Source organism: Manacus vitellinus, unplaced genomic scaffold, assembly GCF_001715985.3.
Source record: "Manacus vitellinus isolate BGI_N305 unplaced genomic scaffold, ASM171598v3 scaffold_14_pilon, whole genome shotgun sequence".
In the NCBI taxonomy this organism is placed as follows: domain Eukaryota; kingdom Metazoa; phylum Chordata; class Aves; order Passeriformes; family Pipridae; genus Manacus; species Manacus vitellinus.
The window spans coordinates 7435068-7461735 of record NW_021939063.1 but is presented as its reverse complement, the minus strand read 5'-3'; the positions used below and the strand labels follow the sequence as shown (position 1 = coordinate 7461735).

The window sequence follows — 26668 nt, the reverse complement described above, 5'->3', positions numbered from 1 at the left end:
TCAAAAGAAGACTTTTATTCCCTTATTCTTGGTGTCTGCAGAACCAGCATTAACCCCCACCACACTCTTCAGCTTTACGGCCTCTTCCCAAGGAAGAGAATAACAGAACATTAAGCTGGCACAGTATGTATGAAGTGACAGCAAGACCCCTTGCAGCAAAATCTCTGTGTGATGCAGAAGGAATTACCTCCACAATCCCATTCCTGTCAGACAGCAGAGCACAGCATAGAGAGTGCTGTGCTGCTGATGCTAGAGTGTGATTTCCATTAGTGTTAATAGGAACTACTGACAGAAGCAGCAGCCAAGAAGCCAAAAAGCCTCTAATCTCGATGACCACCTTTGATGAGTACAGAACTGCATTAAGTCAGTCCCAGCAGCTGTACCAGGCAAATGATCATGGTTGTGAGCATGAGAAAACATCTAGGGCTCAGGCTCAACAGGCCCCCAAGAAGGCCTGGGGCACTGGAGCCAGAGCAGTGCCAAGGGCCAGCAATGGCACAAGCCAACCCCCAGTCCATTGTCCACGTGGCACTTGGTTACAGCCCTCAGGAGCAAACTTGAAGGAACCAGGTGGCCACTGCAGCACTTCTTGCAGCTACTCCAGGAACAGCTACTGTCAACAACCCACAAGGCCCTTGGGATGGGGCACAGAGCACCATTTCTAACCCCAGCGGAAACAAGACAGTTCATGAGAAAGTATAGGTTTGGAAAAAGAAGGGCTTGGGATCAGAAGATGATATAAGAAGAAACAAAAGATGAAACTACATGTATGGAAGAGGCTTAAAACCAGGAGCTGTTGTTTTGGGGTTTTTTTTGGCTATAGCTATAGTTTCACTTGCACGACTCTGAAACAAGCAACCAGAAAGAAGTATTAGTGCTTCCTAGCTAAATGTATGCAAACATCTTCTTGGGAGTAGCCTGAAAACTCCTTTGTATGCAATCTACTCACTCAGGTTCCTGCTTCCCACAGCCATCCCTGTGGTTTTCAGACCCCTTGAATCTCAGGATCTCCAAAGCAAATATTTTAATCAAAAAAGTTAAAAAAGCTTGCTCAAGCACAGCACCACATGAAAAGCCTGGGGTTCAGCTATGCCTATCTCTGATTCAGAGTGATATTTCAGTATTGTTTTTCCTTGCAAATTACACCAAGAGAAAGATAGTTGGTTTTATTTTCACTGCTTTTTAGCAGATAGCAGTTATACAATCATTGCACCTTTACAGAAACAAATCCCACTTTAAATGTACTAATTTGCATTCCCCATTAGAGTCCAGCAGTTCAGAGGCAAAAGTCCATCATTACAACCATCTCTTCAAGTCATTGAGACTTTTTTGGATAAGCAAAAGCCTAGAGAAAATTCATCCCCAAGACATAAATATAGACTTTTATTCTTTAGAGAAAAAGACAGAAACAAATCACGGTCCTTTGAGAGTGGATAAACTAGATGTCAAGGTTATTTTCTTCAAAACAATTTAATAAGCAGATGCTGAGCTGGTGGTGGCTGTTCATCGAACATGCCACACGAGGCAAGTCACTGACACAGCCCTGGTCCTTGCAATTTGCAGCAAAACCATCAGGTCTCACAGCAGATCCCCTGCAGTTTGAAGTGCCTACCCACCACCTCCACCACTCATTTCTCATCAGCTCTCTGCAGACAACAGATCATTTCATCCTGTTACTTACGCCACAGAAATTTAGACTCGAGGAAAAATAGGCATAACAACATTACATCATTTAAACAACCAACTTCGCTGACTACATCAAATTCTGCCTGAACTGCTGGCAAGAGCAACAGACCTTTAATTGAACTAACTAGCCCTGGGCCAGAGAAAGACTTTTTTCCTGCTGATTCATTTGATAGGAGGTGATGGTGCTGAGATCACTGTCACAATTCAAAGCACTACTGAGTACTCGCCCACAGCTCACTCAAATCCCTTTGGTTACAAATGCCTCTGCAGCAGCCTATGCTTCCCAGGCACCTGCCTTATCCTGTTTGCACCCAGGTCAGCTCCAGGGTTTATTTTTGCTGCTGATAACCAGAATTTCGTAGCTTCTCTGTACCATTTGGTGCAGAGTGAAAATAGGAAAAAACCCCAGCAGCCCTAGCCCCAAGGTACTCGTAACTCGAATAATTTCACATGATAAGCCATGAGAGCCAGGAGCAGTCCCCTTCACAGGGCTGTGCCAAGGACACAAGTCTGTTTCCCTTGGGCAGGGACTGATGCTGAGCTCTGGAAGGGGAGCCCAAGCTCATGCCAATAGGATCTGGACAAGCTGGGTGCAGGGGAAGGAGATGGCACCCCCTCTCCCACTGTGCTTGTGCTTGCCCATGTCAGGTTTGCCAAACACCTTAGGAAAAGCCAGATTCTTCACATGAGCACACTGCTGCAGGGAAAAGACACAGCTTTGTACCACTCAGCATGATATTCTGCCATGTGGCACTGCCCAAGCCCACACAAAGCATTACCTTCTATTACACACTGAAGTGAGCTACATTTTTTGATGCTTTTTTCTTTTCTTCTAGAAAGGAGCTAATTAGAGTGGAAAAGGATCTCTATGACTCTCACATGTATGGCTCCTGTATTTCAGAGACTTTTAATTTGTGTTATGCAACTACCATACACACACTGTACTTGAAATTATATAGCACACAACCTAATCAAACAACACTAACAGTGCCAGGTAGTTAAATCACGCTGTGATAAGCAAGGAAAACAATTTTGCGTAGGCATGGCCCCTTGGTCAAAGTAGCATCTACTACCAATTATCAAGTTGATAAAATGCACCTGTTGTTTTGGGTAATGACTTAACACGTAAAGTGAATGGCTGGGACTGCACTAAGGCACTTGCCCAGTGCAGGGAAGGGTCACCCTGGTGGCACTGACCACCCAGGAAGCCCCAGAGAAGAAATGTGAGCCTGGGGCAGGGCTGTGGAAACCGCAGAGCTTCCTTGGGGTGGAAGAGGCATCGAGGACAAGACTCCTCAAAGTATGGAAAAATCTACTGAAAAAAAGAAAATAATTTGTTCCTTGTGTCCATGACAAGAAATTAAAGGTATGCTTTACAGCAAAGAAGCCAGGGATAATGGAGAAAAAGTCCTGTCCCAGTAGGGATGCAGATGCACAGGAGGAGGTGGCCCAGGAACTCATATCCCCACATCCCCATTGGGACCGGCTGGATAAATGCCACCAAGAATGACCTGGGCATGCTCAATCCAACTTCAAGGGAGGAAGACGTTCAGACAGCCTGAGGTCCTTCCAGCCCTATTTTTACAGGATTTCTACTCTTGACTCCAGCTGCCCTGCCATCCCTCGCAGGAGGCATCCCGCTGCCGATGCTGCTCTGCAGCAGCCCCCGCAAGAGGCACAGGCTATATTTATTCTGGTACATTGCAGTGGGAAGCTTTAATCTGTGTAATCGCCTCAGAGAAGATTTCATTCAGTGAGGGGAAAGCAATTACTGTTTCATTTGCAACCAGTTGTCTTCCCAGGGTCTTCATCTATCAGAGCTGGAGGGTCCTGTCAGCCCTTGCACCTGCCTGGACAGTTTTTGTGAGACAGGTTCATGCCTCTGATAAAAGCATCTGCAGATACTCAAGGTTTTCTGCCCCTGTTTGAAGCAATTTTTCTTCTCCCAGCTGCTATTGCTTTTATCTGACAGCATACAGCCTGCATGAAGAAAACAACTGGATATAATCCTAGATTAAAGGGATTGTAACGCAGAATTAAATACAAGCTGTACCCTTGATAGGGCTTGCTGTCGTCATTCCCTGAGCACAAAGCTCGGCCGTTTGGGAGGTGGTCAGATGGTGGTGGCATTTCTGATACTCTCTGCAGCTCCTGATTCTCTTAGACAGGCATTTATGTCTCCCCACATAGGTGGAAGGGAAAAAAAAGAAAAAAGGGAAAAAACCTCAACAAAACAAACAATCCTTAGCGTTTTCATATCATGCTGCATTAAAATCCCATGGAGATTTCACTTCAAAAACTAACAACTAAAATCCAAATTCTCAGCAGGACCCTGCACATGCCAGCCCTGTTGGAGCTGCTGCATCTCAGTGCTGGGAAGGTCTGTGGTCCTACAACAACCACACCAGGAACTGGAGGAAGGTAAAACAGACAAGCAAAAAGTCCCAAGGAAAGGATATTCACTGTCTACTGCAGCAAGGACCACAATAGCAGAGCAATGCAAAAGCCCACCAGGAAATCTTTATGACTTTATCTTACGTCAGGAAAACCACAATATACTTATATGCACAGCTGCACGTCTGAAAAAAAAACCAAAAAAGGCACTTTAATCTTCTGCTCTTTCCAGCCTGGCAGCCAAAGTAGCTTGACTTGATAAAAAAGACTCGAGAGTTGTGAAAACTACATATTAAAGGAGAAAATTTCCAACTGTCTTTCTCTTGTAGATTGTGGCAGCCAAAAAATCCAACCCTAAAATAAAGATGTGCCTGAAGGTAGCAATTTTACAATCAGCAACATAATGATTTATATCACTGCTGTCATCTTTGTTGGGGAAAAGGAAGCCAGGTATTGTGATCATTAGCTTTTTGATACAGATGATATTTTTAAATGAGGAAAAACACATGCATTTTAATCAGGAATTGAAGGAAATCGTCCCAAAATACTAACAGAAGAATCTGCAGCTCATGCCAAGATTTGTAAACACAGGAGATGAATATTAAGCCAATGGCATCGTTGGTGGCATCCTGAGACGCTGCACATCCCTGAGTATGTGCATGGGAGCTCACTCACCTTTGAACCCAGGATCCACACCCTCCCCAAACACATGTCCTCATGCCACAGGGCCCAACCAGGCCTGAAAACTGGCCCCACTCCTGCTGAAGCCTGTGGTCCAAACAGTGAGGTGCCACTGCTCCCACCCAGAATCCAGCTGCACACACTGGGGAACTGGGGAGTGCTGGGGCTCCCCAGTTCCCACTGACAGCAGGCACAAAGCAGCAGAGTTGGGTCCCACTGAGCAACAGAGAGCCAAGACACTCCTGCCTTTTATCCCCAGAGAAGTCCCAGAAGCAAAGCTTGGTGCCTGATCTCTAAGCTACAGCCTATGCCTTGGCAGACACACATGAAGTTGCAGGTGTACCAGACAGGAGGCTGCTGCTGTCAAAGGATTAAAAATCAACTGATCTTGACCTTTAATGCAACAACCCGGCTTCTCATGCTTCCATTCCCTAATGTAACCATAATCACATTTGTGGTTGAGAATCAGAAAACTGCCTTCAGAAGACTTACATGCAGCCTTCCACAAGCCTGGGTGATACAACAGCAAGGACACCACATCAGCACAGGCTTTCTCGAGACCCTGATGAAGCAGGTTTGAAGCTGAGATACATTTTAAAGTCACAGAACTGGTTACAAAAACACCCAAAGCTCAACAAAGATAAAGAAGACAGAGGCCAAGTCTAAAAAGCTCATTTCTGCCCACCCCCACCATATTTTAATAGAATAAAGGAAATGCTCAGCCCAAATTGGAGTAAGTTTTGTTTATAAATCCCACATGATATGCAAAAAAATGCTCCTCCAGAGACAAAGCTGTGTCATGTCCCAGTTCACAGCTTGCACTGACAGCCATGTAATCTCACCCTGTGTACAGCAGTTTCAGACTTTCAACACGGATTCCTCAGCCTGACAAGGATGCACTGAGGATGTCCAGCAGCCCAGCACTGTGCCATGCCTGTGGGACAAACCAGCAGTCGTTCTGCACCATTCAACTCACGGGTCAGCACTCCTGCCTCCCAGTTCTCAGACTGAGTATTTCTGGCCCTGTGGGTCTGCAATACCTCTATGCTGCTTGCCCTCCTATGTTTGCCATTGAAAAGCATTCATAGCACCAGAAGTTGCAGTGTTTTCTGAAAGCAACTCTAATTAAGTATGAAAGCAAGTCTAATTAAGTATGGTTCTGCTCTGTGAATCCCCTGGGAAGACAGCAGAATACTATTAACCCTTGCATCCAGCTATCTGCCTTTTGCCCAGTGCTGAGAGCAGATGAAGCCCTGATCTAAGTGCCAAGGTGTGCACCTGCAGCTGTGCTGAGCAACGGGCCAAGCAGAAGGTGCCACACAGGAAAGGGCTAAAACACTTCTCATCCTCCCCATCCCACCTGGGAATGTGAGTTTGACAACCATCCTTCTGCCAACAAACCCTCCCCATCTCTGTTAAAATCACACCAGCACCTCAGGCACATCCGTTTCTCATTTTTGAGGCTTCTGCAGGAAGTTGTACGTACACAAAGCAATCAGGATGAGATCTGGAGCATCCCGGTGGCCGGGCCTTTCCCACAGCCAGGCACTGAGCTCTTGCTTGCTCTGTATTTCATCTCTGCGTGACAGCTAGAACAGATCCCAGGTGCTCACCTGGGAGTTCATCCTGCTCTGTGCAATACTGCTAACGACAAAAGCTAACAGTGAAACCTCCAGTGAGGCAAAGAGAACCAAAGTACAGCCCCAAAACATTAGTCACTACAAACACTGCATCACCTGAAGCTCAGTACACATGGGGCACATTTAAATATACTTTTATTTAATTATGAATGAATGTGGGTTTATCTGGTGTTTACTCCAGAGCAATAAAAACACATACAAAATGATAAATCCCCCTGCAAAGAGCCATCACCAGTGGATGCACACCTTGACCACCTGAGCCAGTGCAAGCAAGTGGAGATACAACTGAACAGCAAGGCCTGACAATTTTCATGCCAGAAAAGGGGCATTTTCCTTATGTGCTATCCTTACATGCTACTGTGTGCACTCTCAGGAGATGCCCACCTACAACCTCTGCTTAGTTACTTATTCTTTTGCACAACCTATTTATTAAACTAAAAGTTGAAAAGCAAAAACAAGGAACTCCTACCCAGGAAGGGAACAGTGCAAGGAAGGATTGCCTGGATTCACCAGGACAAATGATAATCATTGCTCTGCTCTTGGGCTGCAATTGATTAGCTATAAATACACAGCAGCAAAGGTATCAGGGCATGGAAAAATCTTTTTTGGAAAGGCACAGGAACAGACCCCAAAAGCAGAGTCCTTGCAGCTCTCCAACAGATAACCCTAAGCGCCCATTGCAAATGGGAGATGATATTTTCCCACTCACACTGGACAGAAGAGCAAATGATATCATTAAAGCCCACACTGCACCTCAAAGTCCTTGGAGGGAAGGGAAAGAGATACTTCATATTTCTATAAAACAATTAGTATTGACAGAACGGACTATAATACAGCACTCAGCCCAGAAGAGTAATTAACTATCCCAGCAGCTTGCTTACTGGATGCAGATAGGAAGCAGAGAGGTGGCAATTAGAGAGCAAAAAGGCAAGGCAGACACATGGCTTTGCTATAACGAGGTATTGACCCTCGAGCCCTCTGCACAGTTGTCTGACGAGGCATCACGTACGCTGTGCCGAGCAGCAGAGCATCCCCAGCACAGTCACTGCCATTGGGCACGGTGGGGAAAGAGCCAGAGCCCAGCACTGATTTGGGAGTACCTTCTCTGCACAGGTTGTGCTCAGCCTCTCTTCCCCTTGAGCCTTAAATAGGAGTGGCTATAAGCCAAGCAGAGAGCTCTGGCCACTGATAGCATCAGTGATGGAAAAGTACCACCGATGAGGGATAAGGCCTGGGAATTTATCTGCAAGATACCACATATCATCAAATACGTTTCCACCAAAGCTCAAGGCAACTGGTTTCAGCACCCTTCTAATTTGCAATTCTCTGAATAATCCTGAAAATTGAAGCCGTGGGGACAGCTGGAGCTCCTTGCACACTGTTTCAGCCTCATAAGGCTTAGCTTTAAACATCTTTGCAGAGAAAAGATTTGTATTTCAATTTGAGGTCCAGAAAAAAAGGATATTAAGTGCTGACACCTTCAGTGTTTCTCCCCCAAAACACAGAGGCACTGTGGATCTGTTCTAAACAGCTTCGCTTCAGTAGCCCTTGCTCTACCTTATTCCCACCTCCTGGGGGAAGTGTCCAGGCACAGTCCAAAGGCCCTCCGTAGGGAGCTGAGGCAGAAGCAAACACTGTACTTCAAGACAAGCACCTTCCTCCCACCTCTGCTCAGCTCTTCTCCACCCTTTCTCCCCTCTTTTGCCACAGGAGTTTTCTAGCACGGACTGGTGATGCCCCTCCACAGGGCAGCCACAAACAGGCAGAAAACACACCCGTGGGAAGCCAATGTATTTACACCTGCATAGGTATGTCTGGCAAACAGCTCACAAGTCGGGCTGACATAAATGATGGAGCATGAGAAATAAAGCTCTTTCCTGCTGTGATGCTTCAAAACAATTCAGCAGGTTTTTCACACCGTGAATGTGTGTGAATGTGCAGCAGCTCCACGTGTGGCTCCAGAGTCAGAAAGTTATTCTGCAGTGAAGAAGATGACTGCTTCATTCCTGATATACCCGAAACAAAGAGAGAAACTGGCCCAGTGAGGGTTTCTCAAGGACACCACACTCCCCTGGGTGCAGGTGCCAAGGCCCTGTAATGATGAAGGGCATGAAAGGAGCCAAAAGACATCAGGCATCACTGGACCAGAGTGAATATGAGAATGCCTAAGTCATTCTCACTGGCCAGACCTAACTCTCACAGCACATTTAGTGGTTATTTAAGAAATGGATCTGGATTTGGAGGCAACACTAGTCTCAACACTTGTTGAGACTCTGAACAAGCTGGGTAAGGAAAGCAAAGTTGCTGTAGGGTCTGCTGCAAGTGGTGTAGGACGTGAGACCTGCTGGGAGAAGGTAGTTTAGCAACCAGACTTCGCAGAAACCGAAGATACAGAGACCTTGGGGTCAAAGCCACAATTCCCACCAGCCAATGCCAAACCTCACCCAGCATTCAGGAGCAGCAGCATCTCCCCTGCCACCTTCTCCTGACAGCAAACCCAAGAGAGCAATTGGAAGAACCCCATGGGTGCAAGTATGGCATTAAGGTTTTGGACACGTGACTGTAAGGTAGGAATCCTGAATGAGCCTTTTGTCACGTTCCCTGTACAGGAAGGGGATTCAGACCAGTTTGCTGTCACCGTACATGCCATTTCATTCATTTAGGCAGCAGCACCCAATCCCAGGCTTTCTGGTGGCAGGGATCAGTGTCCTGTGCACCAGGAGGGCACTGGGGAGGAAACACATCTTCTGAATACTACCACGGAGTCAAATAATCTCATCAGCTACGGGGAATCCCAGCCAGGTTCTGAAGTCGCAGCAGGTGAGGACAAACAGCATCACAAAGTTGCTGCCACATGGATGACAGAGCCATGTAAAAGCAGAGCACTTCTCTTCCCAAAATGCCATTGTCAATCCTAACACGCTAGGATGAGAAAGCCTTGTTTTCACTGGAATGTTCCACCAGCAACCACCTTTGCACTCTGGCTCCGTGCAGTGTTAACAAAATAAACCAGATCTTGGCCCCAATGAGAACAACATGATTTTTTGGTGCTGACGAGTCACTGCTGTATCTCACCTCAACATCCCAGCTCGTATGCAAAAGTGGTGCCTGTTTTCACAGCACAATTAATGCAGCAGCAGGTAACAGCCAACACACAACTCCTGCCAACACAAATGTGCTGGGTTCATCTTGGGACCTACTCTGCTGATAGAGCTCAATATTGCTCCATTAGCATCAACATGGGCAAAATAAATCACAGATGAGTAAAAGCTGACAGCGACAAACCAAAACACCCTGGTCCTGCTGCAACAGTTGATAAATCATATTTAGGTACCAAATGAGCTCTAAAGGACAGGGTAAAGGAAGGCAGCAGGATATGGAATAAAATTTGGCAGCTGCAACTCTGGTGCCAGAAAGGCAGCAGGACGGGACCACGGCTGGATGCCATCGATTGGAGAGGCAGCTCTCAACTGCTACTTTACTACCATACAAAGCAAGCAGCTCTTCCCCACACTCTCCTTGTGCAGATGATTTTAGGAAGGAAAGAAATCAGGAATCGTTACTGTGCCACAACTCTGAAATACCTCCCTGTCTAGGTAAGAAACTGTTCCCATCACAAAAACTCTAATTTCAGTGTGCATGTGCATGAATGCACAAGGTAAGAACTAAAAATAGAGATACCCTATTTCCATGCATCGAGTCAGCAGGTACAGAAAGAGCGTAAACAGTGATTCAGCAGCAGCCCGCATGATGCTGAGATTGTTTCCTTGCCTCTGCCGCCCTGTAGCCCTTCCCACCTCGGCTGGGTCACCAACACCCAGCAACTCCCAAGAGCAATGCCCAGATCAGCCTTGCAAAAACAGCCCGAGCCCCACAGGGAGATCTGCCAGCCATGGGGGACTCACTGGCTGCCCAGTTCCCTTGGGAATGGGGTGATGTGAGGTGGCTGTGAACGCTCTCCAGCTCCCAAGAACATGGACATTTTATAGAATTTCTCTGTCTACAGAAGTTTTTCTACTGTAAAGTCTACACATTACCATAATTAAATGTTTTCTAAACAAAATAGCTGTATCATTTGCATTTTTGTAATTTTTTTATTAAGCTTCTGTGCCTTATATCTACAAATTGTAGTCATCCAAGCTGGGTACAAAGAGATGCACAATGTACAACCACAATGTATGGCTGCAATCTCTGGTGCAAAGTAGTGCTGTGATTCCATAAACACCTCTGATAAATCGCACAAGATGACATCAAGGACATTTTTTGAGTCCTGTGAGATTTGCTACATAAACAGCTACAACCTTGTGCACATGGTTTCAACAGGGACAAGTTGTTTTTTTGCTGGTTCTCACCCCCAATTTTTTTGTTACTGTTTGCTAAGCAGCCAGAAGGAGAAGCAGATACAAGTAAATGAGAATTAAGAGTAGAAACTTCATTTACATTTTGTAGAACTGAGTCTATCTCTTCAAGTAGAAAGTAAAACAATATTTCAGTCCTTCCAATACCCAAGATCTCATTCACCCTTTCGAAGCTAGCAACAGGAAGAAAAGCCTCCCAAGCACTTACCCACTCTATACTAAGCATCCATGTGAGCAATTCCCTCCTCCAGCCCCTGAAGTCCTGGGGCTGGCATGCTCCTTTCTGCTTTGGCAAGCTGTGCTCTCAGCTCCAGGTGCCATCTCTTCCAAAAGCACCACTGTCATGGGGAAAACCCCCAGTCCTCCTATCTAGTGATGCTAAAGTTCAGCTCAGGGCTGTGGCTCTGCTCAGCATTAGTGCCCCATCTGAGCCACCAGACATCCAGTGGAGCTGCCACCAGCCCTGGGTGCTGCTCCCGTCCCCTCCCATCCTGCTATGAGGTCCCACAGCAATCCTGGCTCTTGGCCAGGACAGAAACCAGGGTCGGTGACACAGGGCTGGCTGGTCCCACAGGTCATCTGGGGAGGTCCAGCCATAGCACCCATAGTGCACCTGCCTTTGCTGGATTATTTTTATTTACTTTGAGAATGTGTCTGGTTTATAAGATTCTCCCACAGAAAAAGCAGATTTACCCCAAAGCCCAATAATAATTGGGACATTAAAATCAGGGGAGTTGTCATTACAGCTGCAACTTTCAGTCATATTTCTATGATTTGAGGGATGACAGTCCTATGAGCTACACATAGTCAGCAAGCCTTTTAACATTTGACAAAAAAATATTATTGAAGGGTTTCCTTACACATTTGTGACTTACTCCCACAGCATTCTTAGCCAGTGTAACTAACCAAGAACAATTAAAGTGCTTGAGGACTTCAACTCAATCTCAGAATGGATTAAAGTCCTTTCTACTCTCACCTTGACATACTCTGAAGTCTGGAGGATTTGCATTTTGACGTCTAATTGAAATGAGACTTGCTGCCTGACAGGCCTTAATCTTCTCAAAAACATAGTTGTTCCTCTCCCAGAGCAAGTATTTATCACAAGTTTCACCTTGAATATAGGTCAGAGCATTGCAAAGCAAGTAATCAGAGCTGTAAAAAAACCAAACCACAAAGATTCTGTCTAGGTAAAAAAAATGAGTTCAAAAGGCACATCTGTTCTCCTGAGTCACAGCAAGGAAAGATTATTACCATTAGCATGAGGGTTATACAGAAATGAAACAACTGGTTAGAGAAAAAAAGAAAAGAAATAGCTTATAAGTGTGATCTTTCATCATTAAATTTTAATAGGAAAACTACTGTGATTTGCTTAGCCTGAATATATGTAAAGAGACCACCTGACATCATTGAGGCATAACAGCACAAGATAAATGGAGATGATTTGCCACACTACTGGAGCATCTGTAACTCCCTCCCAGACCTGCAGCAACTAAACAGCAAGTCAGATGCTTCTGGCTGGCCACTGAATATGCTTCTGGCTGGCCATCGGATCTTATGCCTTTGGCTGATAGGAAAGAATCAGAGGTCTTACTCTATTCCTGCTCACATGGGCTTTAACAGGGGGCAGCTGAACTGCTACACTAGTTTAAATGCCCATCTCCTGTTAGTCTCATTTTGATTGTCCCTGCGAGCCTTAAGCATCACCACAGCACAAATATCTGGAGGTCACAGTTTGCATCAAGAGCGCCCTAAGCAAGGGCAGCCGGAGCACATGCATATGGAGCACATGCATATGGAGCACATGCATATGGAGCACATGCATATGGAGCACATGCATATGCATCCTGAGAGAGCCTGTCTGGAGCAGAGCCTTGCTTTGCAGACTCCCAGCAATGCAAAGCCAGGCTCAGCACTCCAGGCTGCCTTCCTTTCATACAGCAGTTGGGTTTTGAGAGCATTCAAAGGAAAGAGAAAAGTGGTGCAATAAGGATGGAGATTTTCCTGCCCTGCTTCTGCATTACAGAGCAAGTCTCCCTGCTGTGCTGTCCTGAAGGATGGCAGCACCCGTGACAAGCTCAGGAGATGACAGAGAGAGCTGCCAACAAGCCATGCACTGCCCTGCCTATGGAAACACCAGGCAGCCTGCTGTCCACCTGCCCAAATGCAAACAGGAGGAGAGGGTGCACAGCTATTGTGCACAAAATAGGTAAGAACTATAAGAAGCCCCATGTGTGTAAATTAAACATCAAATGTGTACAACTCATAACCATGAATTATGCAAGACTATTAACTGTCTTATTTTAAGAGGGAGCAGCTGTAGAAGCTGCTTGGAGGACACAGCAAGTCACGGAAGGGACAGCCCCTGGGCGCTCAGTGTCTCTGTGTGTCTGAGCTACAGCACGGATATTCTCACCAGGTCCAGCCTCAGCAGTCCCAGGGACCTGCATCCTGCACTAAGCAATTAACTCAGCATCTCAGAAGCTCTCACCATCCTCCAGTGCTCCACAGAGGAAGGAGAAATATTTTCATCACCTTCTCATTGACGGCAGCTTGAGAAAGATCTGGATAATTGTGAGAGCTTGTGAAGGAGCAAACAGGGAGCCTGTAACCTGGCGCAGACCCAAGCCTCCAGCCAGTGCCCAAACTGCCAAGCTCTGCCTCTGCTTTCACCTTTCACAAGGAATCTGAAACAGCAAACTCCCTCTGAGACCAGAGAGCTCCAGGCCCTGTTTCACTTCAGTAATTTTCTTGTTGACTAATGAACCCCCACACTCAGGCAGAGTGAGGTTGGTGAGGATGCCAGCCTAGAGCAGCACTGCACAGCCCATGTCACAAGTGCCACTGTGTCACAGGCAGACACAGGCTGCAGGCAGGGATGCTGGCTGGCAGCGCAAAGCACTCGCCTGTCCTCAGCCCACAACCTGCAGACACCGCAGGCTACTGAACTCAGCCTGGTCCCCAAGTCCTCCCTGAGCAGACAGCACATTTAGCAGATGTGCTGAGGTTGCAACTGAGGTTGCTCTGGCCATAAATTACCTATAAGGTGAGAAAGCTTTTGATAGAATTTTACATAAAACATTAATTTCTCTGGTCAATACAAATACTGTTAGGACTGAATGGCAGGGCCATACGCAGCAAGGAAGCATGTTGGAACATAACAGGTGCTGAAAGGGAGGCACAGATGGGTATTAAGACCAGTTTCATTCATTGTATACAGCATGGACTTGGAAGAACAAACATCAAGCACTGTGATTACATTTACTGATGATTAAGATTTGTGTGGGCTCCTCAATACACAAGAGGAGGGCAATAAAGTCTAGGACAACTGTGAGCAAGCAAACACCTCGAGGGATAATTAAATTAATTTGAGCTATGGAAATGCCACACAACAAGGTGAAAACATAAAGAAAATAACATTGAACAGGACTTTGCACTCAGAGACTATATGAGGCAAATGCAGGCTATTGCTTGCTCCCAGTGACCCACTCAGAGTACCAGGTGCTGTCCAACCCCATGCTGTCATGGCCATCAGGTGAAAATAGGTACAGGATACACATAAAACACTAAAAAAAGCCATCCCAGTGATACCAGTTGTACATGCCCACAGCCCAACAGACTGTGGCTTTAGAGAGGGGCCATATCACGTGGGTACCACAGGTGATACAGCAGCTCCTGGGCCACCCTGGCAAAACAAACCCATGCAGGGGATCCCAAGACACAACACCTGCCTCCTACCTGGCTTACCAACTCCCAGTCCCTATTACCAGCTGCTTCCCAGACTCCTGACCATTGCTTCCCATTTTGAAATCATGTACTTGCCCCTAATTGCCTGGGCAGCATCACTATGCTAACCAGCCCTGCCTGATGGAAGGCAGTTGCCTTAGAGACACCTTCTCTGAGCCACCCTGCCCAGCAAAGGGATCACTGGCAGGGCATCACAGCAGGCACAGAGTTCCTTCCAGGAGATGGGCCCCAATAGCACGTCAGAGCGAGACTGAGGAACACGAAGCATCTGGAGCAGCAACGCAAGATAGGACATGGGAGAAGTCAGAAGTAGTAGAGCTGCCCAAAGCCCTGAAGGCAAGAAGATGCTAAATTTGATGAGGTTGAGAAAGGGAGCCAAAGGAGGAATAAATAGAGCTAATGAGAAAACAAGGCATGAGCATTCAAAAACCTTTAACACACTGCTAAACAGCAATAAAAAGGCAATTAGAGTTCCAAGATGCATGGAGGGTAATTGCACACACTATAAATAGGTGGTGGGAAGACTGTACTGCTCAGCAGGATCTGATTCACTTTTGGGGTGACTTCTGCACAGAAAGGAATATTCTGGTGTGTGACAGAAGCTGAGAGAAGGGAGTTTACAGAGAGATGAAATTACAGGAAGAATTTCTATCACTCACATCCTGCTGCATGAGATATGCACCAAGCAGGAGCTTTGTCACAGAGGCTTTAGAGGCTGGTGTTTGAGGAACTCCAAATAAAAGTTAAGCAGCAGAGATGCAACACAGCCTTAGGAAGAAACATCCATTTTATACCAGTCAGCAATTTATATGGCACTGGAATCTGAGCACTTCAGTGGCTGCCACTATTGATGGAGAAACCTTCTAACAACACCCATGAAGATCACATCCTGCTTAGCTTATGACCCTTGTACAAGCACATGCACTTGTAACAGCACTTAATGACAAGCAAAATCAGAGGCTTAAAAGTGGAATTCAAATGCCAAACTCACTTCTCCCATCCTCCATCATGCCACCAGCATGCTCCTTCTGTTCCCTACCTGTGCCTCAGACGTGCTCGCTCTGCTCTGCAGACACTTTCCCTCCTCCCCAGGCTGGTGGAACCCTTGAGGGGATGCCCCTGTCTCAGCGTGCAGGCTCATGGTAGCTGGTGCAAGCAGCCAGCTCACTGTTTAAAGAACAGGCTCTCTGATGCTCTCTGTCCTTCCTTCCCTCCCTTTGCCAGTTAGGCTAGAACAAGTGCACTGGCTGCTGCTCTTTCTGCTGGGCACATGGCTGTGGGGGAATGTTTTGTGAGAGATTCTGGGGAAGAAATAGCCCTCGGAGCAGAAAAACATCACAAGACCCCAGCTGAAGGCAGGGGAAGGGTCTTTGCAGCATTCTGGCCAACATCTTTAAGAGCAGAAGGTACTACTGAAATCCAGGAGCCCACCAACAAGCAGGCAGAGCCTTGGCCAAAATAAACCACCATTGCATGATCAACTTGAGTCTTTTGAGGACACCAGTTCTCTCCTGAGATAGCTAGAGGCTAGGAAAGTATTATTCTCCACCATCCCTGCATGCCTGTGGGTCATACCTGCCACAGAGCAAGTGGGAGATGGAAGAGGAAAACACAGCCACACCTGGAATCTGTCAGCAATCCCTCCTCACTGCCCCAGCACCTTCACAGATACCTTTCCAGAGGAGGAAAGTTTGCAGACTGAAGCACCAAACTGATAAAGAGAGCTGATAAAGGGCGGGAGCAAAGCTGCCAGTTCCCAACTCCAAACTCCCTCAGACAGGCCTGGTGCCCTTCCCAAATCCCTGTTCCTTCCTGTCGCAGAGCATCGACATCGATTCACGCTCAAGAGCTGCTCTGCCCTCGCGAATGACTGAGCACACACAAAGTCTCTGCAGTTCTAACTCCAACTAGCTCTTGGCTATGCACCAAAACCCAACCCCGTGCAGCTCAGACAGATGCACGTCCCCAGATAACAGCAGCAGATGGCTCCTGCCTGGAGGTCTCGCTGGCAGAGGGTGGTCTGCAGAGCCACGGGTGGGAGGCACGGAGCTGGTTTTTGCAGCAGGCACCGCTGTCAGGTCACACAGCGTCACCCATGGCTGAAGAAGGGCTGGCTGTGTCCTTCCTTCATCCTTGCACTGTCACCATGCAGGTAGCAAAGCAGCTGGCTCCGGCTGCGTCACCCCATTAGCTTCCTTCTGAGGCAGCGATGAGTCTGTCATCTCTGGTTGCAAGAAGAATGGGAGCAGTTTGCTGGGAGGGAGGGAAATCTAGGTGGGGAGGTAAGAAAAGCAAACTTGGGCACGTGCAATATGCAAAGCATTTGTGCCCTCTTCCTGAATTAGGAAAGGGTGTTTGGCATCTTAGAGGAAAACCGCCTTCGTTTGATGTTCTGCTTGTGGGACACCCGTATCACCTTCCAGCTGCCTAAATCCTCTGCTGCTGAGGTGTGGGACCAGCTGACCTCAACAGCACACCAGGCAAAGTGAAACCCCCTCCTTGCAAAAGCTACAGCCCCTGACAGCACCAGCAGCAGTCCAACAGAAACTTCTGCATGGCTTCACCTGATTGCTCCCAAATCACTCAGTATAACTCCTGAATGCCCCTTCCTTCCCAGGCCCCACCCATCAAACAGGGACACCTGAGGGGAGACAGGCTGCATCTGGTTGGCTGCTCCTGGAGGAGCTTCTCCCTTTCACAGCTGCCTGCACCAGCCACATGTCAAGGCTGGCCTGTGAGCTCAGAAACCTCTTCCCAAAGTGTCTTTGCAGTATTTAAGTTTACTTGGCCAACAGGCTGGACAGGGGTCCCCTAAATCTCTTCTTGGGTATAAGAGTCTGTTTCCAAGCAAAGCACCAGCTGGAAATGCGATGTTACTTCAACAAGAAGGCACCCACCTCATCTCAGTCCTATGAGCATGCTGCTGTATTTAGAAGCATCAGTTTATCTTCTCTCTGACAGCCAAATATCAAACCCAAGTCTCTTTATCTCACCGGGGTGCCACCAGCCAGGCAGCTTGTACCCTCCTGTCCCAGCTGGAGTCTGTATGTCAGCTGTGATACCCAGGCTCCAAAACAACCCTCGTGCACGCACACCTGCATCCCTGCCAACAAAGGGAAATTACCACCTCTCTTTGAAAGGCTCCAAGGAAAGCAAGGGGCTGCTCCCCTGTGTTATGGAGGTGGGGAAGCACCGTGGGCTGTGGCTACATGTTGGGGTGTTTAAGATGGTAAAATCCTGCACTCCACCACACAGGCTTCTGTACCTCAGGGCAATGCCAACGTAGCATCATCTGGCCTGATAACAAAATTAATTCCCTAGGAAAGGGAGAATCACATCCTGCAGGAGTCAGCACGCCCCGCACACCTTATGGATTGCAAACACACCTTGCAACTAACAGACACCAGTGGTTGCTACAAACTTACAGAATCTGCAAACTCCCTGTGCCATCCTCTCCAGCTCAGTGGGTGCTCGGGATCAAACTCAAAAGCTAGTGCAGACATCACTGATGCTCTTCACAAGCCAACGTGTGAGATGGTTTCAGTAAGACATTTCTTAACAAATAGCTTCTTCTATCAGTACTTCCTCGTGGTGTGAGCCTGGAGAACAGCCTTTCCTCCCTACTACCTTCCTCCCCTGTACCAGACAGGCGACTGGGAGCCAAACCACCCCCTTTTAGCCTTGTTCCAAGGGACTGAACTGTGTCTGCACACACCACGGTGCTGCAGCTGCTCTGGATACAGGGCTCCTTTCTCCTGCAGAAGTGCATTAGGCAACAACAACATCCAAAGCAAGTACTTCTTTTCCACTGCCAAAACCTTTATTGAATTTTTTCCTCCCAAGATTCTTCCCCTATCTGAAGACAGTGAGTGATGGATTTGCAGGGACAGGGTCACTCTGCTCCATGCTTGTGCAGGATCAGATCGAGTTCATATGTGGTGCTCATACTAAATCAAGTGTGGATCTAAATCCCATCCCAAGGAGGGAGTCTGCAGGAGGTTTACAGACAAAGCCAGACTTGAAGACTCATAATTTTAGGAAGTCAAAGAGCACTCTTCCCTTGTGTGAATGTTACCCTAATTTAGCACATAAGATCACAAAAGGCCACTGCGGGACCATCAGTGGGCAGCCCTGTTTGCCAGGGTATTTGTACAAATTCATTGTGGCATCAGCCCAAAGTCCTACCAAAGTCAGTGGGGTTCCTTTGAGATCTGTACATTGCATCTCCAGTCCCCAAGGATAAACACTGCAGCACTATCATCAAAAAAAACCCCATTCTTTGGGCTAGGAAAAACCATGATTAAATCTAGATTTCATTAATTTCTTCATCAAATATTAACATTTGGGTATGGGGAGACACCGACAAGGGTCACTATATACCTGACACTAATAAAAGTCCAAGCTCTCAGCCTTGCTGTGAAGTAGACAGGCAGGTTTTGAACTATGACAACTACAAACATGGCATTGCTTCCCTCAAGTTGAATAAATATTTGCATGACATTTTGACTCAGGTGTTTAAATTCTAGAAAACGTCTGACTTTATCAGCCTGAATCACAGACAAACAATACCAAATATTATCACTAAAAGCACCTTTTCAAACAACAATTTCGAAAGGTTAACATCCAACACTCAGAAACTGTTCTTATGTCTGGTTTTAAGAATGAAGCCCACCCGATTCAGAGGAAAACCTAGGTGAAATATCCCAAATATCCTGTACCCACAAATAACTCCTTCCTAAACAGGCACCAGGTTAAGACGCTCTGTGTACTTTTGTCAGTACCTACAAGGTAATGACACAGGAGAACTCCCCAGGAACCTGCCATCTCTTGCATTTCCTCTCTCCCACCTCACGAAGATGCAGCTGGACCTGCTGCTGAACCACAAGGATCACCCTATGAGAAGGGTAACCCAATTCTGACCCACTGGGAGCTGGTGGTACCACCTGAGTGAGGAGCAGCCAAAGGTAAGGAGACAACTCCGCCTGTTCTGCCATGGCTGCACCACGCTCCAAAAGAGCTGGGGAGCAAGGTGCCACCTTCCCTTGGACCTCACCCTGTTCTATTTCCAGAAAGAGAAAACCTCTGAGGGGCCACCTATCAAACTCCTCCTCTGAGGAGCCGGCTGTTCTCCTGGATGACAAACAGAGAGGAGCTGCTCACCACCAGGGAATGTCCTCTTGTCTGCTGTTTTAAGGGAACTCTACTGTTTTAACTAGTCTTAACTTTCAAAGACACACTAAAATATATGTGATTCCTAGAGATCACTCTGTGGGTGAAGCCCTGGCACTGCTGAGGTCTTTAGCTGGATTCACATCAACACCATCCAAGCAGCAGCTTTACTGATCATATGATATTGACTGGTCTTAACATACTGATCAAGTTTACATAATTAAATAGAAATAGGATGTTTACTTTGTACCACCCTGGACTAAAGCACTGGCAGTAGCTCTAAGGGGTTTGTATGCACACAGTGCTCCTAGCAGAGTTGTGATGGCTGGGCTCCTACTGCTAAACCACACTACAAACTAAGTAAATACTTCTCCAGCTAACAAAAAATTGCATAGGGAAATGACTTGCCGACCAATTCCCACTTAGGTGAACGAGAACAAGTGACTCACCACTCAGCAGAAGGAATTACAAGTTGTGCAAAAGGCAAAGTGCTTCGGGGAGAGTGTCTAGACTATGCAAAGCAAGGCCATAAATAATACCTTTTGGAAATGACGGGCTTTAGCAGGGGTTGGAGCTGCACAATCAGATAAGTCTTCTCCACTCTTAGTTCACAATATCTCTAGCCCAAGAGGTGCCACCCAGAATAACTGAAATGTCAGGCTATGGATCAAGAACTGCAAAGTTTCACAACAGCCAAAGACCAAGCTCACAGCCTATTTAATTACCTGCTTCACAATCCAATAAGCTGCAAGTATATAAATAGCCAAAGTATGACAAATATTTAATATCTCCAGAATTAAATTAAGATAAGGCACTGGCAAAATAAATTATAAGTGTTTTGACTGAAAATAACCATTTTCTGCAGAATCCAGGCGATTTGAGCACAGTAATCACATTCTGCACTTCACACTGCTAAGGAGCACAGCATCTCAGATGTGCCAGACCTTCCTCCCCACAATGATGCTCTGAAAACAGGCTTGTCTTCGCTTTGGGGCTGGCACAAAGCTGACCCAAGGACAGCCCCAGCTGAGAGCCCAGCCACACACACAGCTCTCATTTGATGGTCACAGTGGCCTATGCCCACACTGAGCCACCTACGTGGCAAAGTCATCCCCTAACTACTCTTTCAGGTTTTTATAGGCATAACACTAGTAATTATCTTGCAAGCTTCGCTACAACTACAGAGCTGTCCATGAGGTCCAGCTCACGCTTGAGACCTGCATCTCCTCCTTAAACAGCACTAGAGAGCAACAGAGGAACAGAGAGAAAACACGCAGAGCACCGTTTTTACCTCTCCTCCCCTGCAGAGCTAGAAAACCACACCTCCAAGCATTTCTCGAGGCCAGCAGAGCAGAATCTGACCATAAAATCAAGTTCCTCCAGCAGAAAGCTGCTAAAACACGTCCCAACACCACCTGAGTCAATGTCTGTCCCAGAAGAGCAATGTGTTGGTGATTTTAAGAGAGAACTTGTGTAAATATGGCATGAAACTAACAACCCAGCCTGTGACAGGGAAGAAGTATGCGATTATTTGGAAGGCTGCACTAGCTTTACTACGTTCCTAACTGTGGTAGCATCTGTGTGCATGCCGAAATGGCAGAAATTTGATAATTTAAGGTGCATTGTAACCAATTTAACAGTCTGACCCCTCACACCTGTTCTGCATTAAGCACTGTGCTTAAATCAATCACACCATTCAGCAAAGCACAAGCTTAAGCACTTTGCTGAATTTGACTGAGAATTTTGCTAATGCACCAGACATCATCCCACAGGCTTACACCAGGACCCAAATCACAAACCACTTCTCCCAGGAGTAGCTCTGGTAATCTGCAACTAAGCTGGAACTTTTTTCATCCCACATTTATCCCACTGGGAACTGATTTACTCTCCCGCCTGCCTGCACCCTTGTTCTGCAAGGAGGGAGGAAAACAGGCAATGGCAATCACGACTGCAGTGATGTCTAACCTAATGTGCTCTCCACATTTTATCTCCTAACAAGTTCTTCCTGCTGCCCCTTTCCCAACGAGTGTTTTCATGGGGCTGGCAATAATCTGGAGACGATCTCTCCATTTACGCTATTCCTAGGTTGCGCTGTGCCTTTTGGCTGCTGTGCTTTGGAGGTATTTAGCAAGAGGTACAACCCACATCCAAGGATGCTTGGTCTGCACCACTACAGACACACATCTTGTCTGACATCCCCAGGCTGCCGGCTGAGCTCTCCTCCCAAAGGCTTCAGACAGTTGGGATCAAGTGGGAAGAGGCACCGAGCACGGCTGGTTGTCTCAACTCTACTTCCAACAAGTCAGCATGAGCTAGAGAAAAGACTAAATACATCCTGGGCAAGCAATTACCAAGCTAAGTGCCATCTGCGGTAATAAAACACTTTGTTCTGAGAGCAACAGAGCTGGCAAAGCCACTTTCTTCCTGAGCTGCATTGCAAGGCTGGAGCCTTCCATGTCCAGCAATATTGTAAGGTCTTAGGGGAGGTTTTTTCCCACATTCAGTAAGTCTCTTGTTCAGATTCCCCAGTGTCTAGTAAGGGCTGCCCACACACTGCTACCTTCCTCCCACCTGGCATAGGAGATGAAAATGGATCTCCCTATTCTCACCTAGCTTTTCAGGGACAAGTGTCTTGCAGACCACTATCCACCTGTCAAATGTGCCTGGAATTCAGCGGTGGCTTATAAAAGGACCCTAAGTAAGTAAGACAGCACAGGAAAGTATCTAATAAGCCTTTTTTCTTTTCCCTTGGGAAACAGTGGTAGTGAGATGCAAATAAAAGAACTTACAGATAGACATCACAGATGTGTAGTTACTCAAGTGAAGCTTTACCACATAAACATTAAGATAAACCTGAAGCAGAGGTGTAGAATTGAACACGCTGATCTAGAAAACAATTTTTTCTCTGTTGCTGAAATTTCTGGGGTGTCAAGATTGGAAAAATACCAGCTCTGAGTGGCATCTGTTCAAATTTATCTGGAAATCCAAAACTGAGTTTGTTGCTGGTGTAAACAAACAACGCTGTCATGCCCACGTGCTGTATATACGCAGCTACGCCATCCATTCAAACTTTGCCACTGTTCGCTTCACCCTCATACATTATCATTTATCAAACGGCATGTCAAACCTTTCTGTTGCAACACTACCTTAACTACACACTTCCCCTTATTCCAAGGTGGTTTCTGAGTGCTGCAGAAAACCAGGCTGCATGTTCCAGCTCCCCAGCACTGCACACAGGCGTGCAGACACATAACCAGTACCCATGGTGCCGGTGCATTTGCACCACGGTAACATGCAGCTCCCTGGGGCTCCAGGTACCAGCCAGTTCTGAGACAGCAGTGCTGCAGGATCAAGGAGGGAGGATTACACACCTCAGGGGAGGCACCGCAGGGATCCTCAGCCCAGGCAAGAACTTCAGTGCTGTGACCGCAATAAAATCAATTGCTTTCTTATCTGAGAAAATTGCAAAGAAGAAGATGAAGCTACAGAAGCAGCCCTGGGCTCTGGGAGCCTGGGCAGGGGCTGCCTGAAACACAGCCCATCTCAGCTGTGGTCCTCCTGCAGGTATGGGCTGGCTCTTATCAGGTAAGCCAGCCAGGAAACCACTCTGCGGGGCAACAGCCTCACTGCCTCACCTGCAAGGCCACAGTCCCCTGCCTGAGCTGTGCTTGGGGGTGGCAGCATCTCCCGTGCTACAGGGAAGAGCTGTGAGCCAGGCGAAGCCAGACCTCATCCTCCTCCTTCCAGCACTGGTCAGGACCGGCTGAGCATGGCTGGGGACAGGTCACCAGCCCTCACCACCACACAGATCTGCCCAAACACCTCTGAGGTGGCTGTGTGGCACCTCCCTGACATGGGTGTGGGGTCTGAGCAGCCCACTGTGAAGCCTGGCTGGTCCCCTTGCCTTGTCAGAGCCTCAGTGGGGCTTCCCAGATGTCCTGCAGCGACTCCAGTGGGCAGATATGCAGGGTCAGGCCCTCGCATCTCCAGAGTGCCCACATGTGGATCCAGCAGCTCCCTCCACAGCCTCTCCATCCAGCACCATCAAGAGAGGAGGGAGCACGGTCCTGCACACCAGCCTGGGGACTGGCGGTTTTCTGCTCCCCATTTCTCCCAGGATGAAACACTTCCCTGGCAAACAGCAGACTGTGAGGATGGAGAGACAAATGGAAAAGGAAGCAGTTTATTCCTGCTCTGCTGATGAGCAAAAACTGAGACAGCAGCTCCCATTAGAGCAGGACCAAAACCCAGTTTTCTCCCACCTTTTCCCTAAGGAGCAAAATGCATTTGCATGACTCTGATGAGTCTTGAGCGCCTGGTATTTCCATCATTACTAAAAGCCCAACTAAAACACTGAGGCTGAAGTTCAGTAGCCAAGAGAGAAGGAGTCCCATACGTTCACTCTCTGGTCACCCTCCAGCCAGAGAAGGAAGGATGGTCTTTCCCAGAGGGATGCATACAGAAAACAGAGGACATAAGTCCAGCAACAAACTGCAGGCTCTGGCAGTCCTTTAATTGACTTCAGTAGGAGCCTTGGCTAAGGAATAAGGGCAAGGATTTATTCCCAGCATGAAAACTGAATATAAGGATATACAGAAGACAAAAAACCAGAATGATTTCACCTTTAAAAGGGTGAATTCAATTTGACATGTGTTGTCATGTCAAATTTAACTTTCCCAGTTCCATCTCACTGCTAAGTTTGAGGGGAGACGGTCAGCCCCCAAGACACACCTATTTTAGCTATCTGTATAAATAAGCCAGACATGTTTCCCTACATTCTTCATTTCACAGAGGATGGATTATTTCTCCGGAGATCGTGCATAACTTCTCCATGTCCTTGAGTATTGCTGCCAGTTGTCATTACTCCTCATTTTTTTGTTTCACTTGCACTTTATTCACCCCCTTTTCCTCCCCTCTTTCTGTCCTTTCACAATGCACTTTTTTGATTTCAGGGACTATGAACTGTCCTTCTTCCCAGCCACTCTTCTCTGGACCACAAGATGCTGCCTGCTCCTTCGGATAAACTACTTGTCAATTTTGGTTCAATTTCATGTGAGTTGCAGGGCTTGTTTGTTTGTTTTTGTTTCTGCAAAACTAACAATTAGTTACATTTCACAATCTTTCTCTAACAGAAAGAAGTTACACAGGAAACAAAAGCCAAAACAACTTTGGAAATTCACAATATTGAAAAGGCAAAAATAAATAAATAAAAGCATCTCGAAACCTAGCTATAATTTCAGCTATGCCCTTTGCTCAGCAAACAAAAGAAGATCATTCAGCCTTCCAGCAACACCAGATTGTCCTATATTGCCTTTAAACTACATGAGACAGTACGGATACACTTTCCTACCTCCGTATGTTGCAATGACTAATAATAGTCCTGTGGTGTAGCAGAACTGAATGTCGTTTGCATCAATACAACCAGGAGTCTGCCTGAATTGTAAAGGTCATTTGTGAACACAGAACAGTATCAAGGCTAAAACTGCAGTCTAAGAAACTCAACTGAAAACGGTGAAAAAAAATCAGCCAGCTGTTCCAGATTGCTACATCCCATCACAGACCCAGCTCTGGCTGCCACAGGGAAAAAGTTGGCTGCATTTGACTGGAAGATGCCCGTGTTCACATCTCCGAGAAACTTAAATTTCTGTCCTGGCCCATGAGTTTGTGCCTTAGAGGAGAAACAAGCTCCGAGGCAGCTCCTTGGGATGGGGAGCCCAGGTGAAGTGTTCCTGCCCAGCCTCTGCCTGGAGCAGCACACGGCCCTGCCGCGGTGACGCACTTGGGGAGGAAGAGTCAGGATTGTGGCAGGGACTTCATGGCAAACCTCTGCTGCCCCATTTTGCTGAGAGGCCAGTGTCAAGGAGCTCACTGCACACAAACACTTGCAAGAAGTTTAAATGAGACTCGGCAACTCCCCAAGTCAGTGCCGGCACTCCCAGTTAAGCAAACTTTGCAGTAAGCATGGAGTTGTGGAGTCCCTTTGCAGGAGGCAATGAGACGCACCTGGTGTTTTCCAGCAATCTAACACACCTCTCCTTTCAACAACCTTTAGACGACCAACATCCCAAACTTCCCAAATCCCAACGTTGCGTAACTAGGAGCAGTGTCCTATGTCACCGTGCAGGCTCCGTGCTGGAGGCCACGTCGGGGAGCAGCACGGAGGGTGGCAAAGGGTCAGGGGGCTCCCCTGAGCCCCGGGACAGGGCTGCTGCCAGCAAACCCCAACACGCGGGCCCAAGGTGCCCTGTGCCGGGAGTGCCCTTGGGGTGCCCGGGCGGCTGCAGGCCTGGGGAGCAGGAGGACAGGCAGGGAATGCAGGCAGGGGTATTCAGGGGAGCAGGCAGCGCAATAGGTAAGCTGTGGGCATGCAAGCAGGGGGCAGGCAGGTGGGTGGGTGGCGAGGGTAGGAGGACAGGGGCAGGCAGGGAGCAGCCAGGGGTGGGTGATGGGGACAGGAGGCCGGGCCTGGCCGGGAGGTCAGCGCCGGGCAGGGAAGGGCAGGGCAGGGCTGGTACCTTCTGCTGCCGGCGGGCCATGTCGGTGGGCTGCTTGGCGTTGAAGGGGTAGGCGATGCAGCGCATGACGAAGACGTAGAGCTGCAGCTTCTTTTTCCTCTCCTCCTCCTCCCGCTGCAGCCGCTTCCAGCTCGTTCCTTCTCCTTTCTCGCTGGCCACCGGGGCTTGGGCTGGCGGGGCCGCCGCCGCGCCGCTGCGCCGCCGCCGGGCTGCAGCCCCCCAGGCGCTCCATCGTTTTCGGCCGGCACCGCCGCCACCGCCGCCGCCACCCCGGGCCCGCGCCGGGGCGGGCTGGGCGAGAGCCGGCGCCGGCGGCGGGCGCCAGCGGCTCCTTGCCGCTCTCCTCCTCCACCAGCTCCTCCGACTTTCCTCCTCGCTGGACGACGGGTCAGCATCGCCGGCGGCGGCTGGGCTCGGCCGGGGCCGGGTCGGGCTCTGGGGCTGCGCTGGGCTCCGCCGCCGCGGCTCTGGCCCGCGCCCG

At 47.9% G+C, this 26668-nt stretch overlaps 1 protein-coding gene across 20 annotated transcripts in view; it reads right to left on the bottom strand.

Moving 5' to 3' along the window:
* Positions 1–26349, bottom strand: part of CADPS (calcium dependent secretion activator) — a 210835-nt gene extending 184486 nt beyond the window's left edge. For 16 of the 20 annotated variants that reach the window (XM_025894693.2, XM_025894694.2, XM_025894688.2 and 13 more), the window contains exon 1: positions 26188–26345. In XM_025894693.2, the coding sequence (XP_025750478.1) occupies positions 26188–26253 (66 nt within the window). In that variant the 5' untranslated portion in view covers positions 26254–26345. Of the gene's footprint in view, positions 1–26187 lie in introns of all 20 variants that reach the window. The other 4 variants (XM_025894702.2, XM_025894687.2, XM_025894706.2 and 1 more) reach the window with 2 other exon arrangements.
* Positions 26350–26668: the final 319 nt, after the last annotated feature.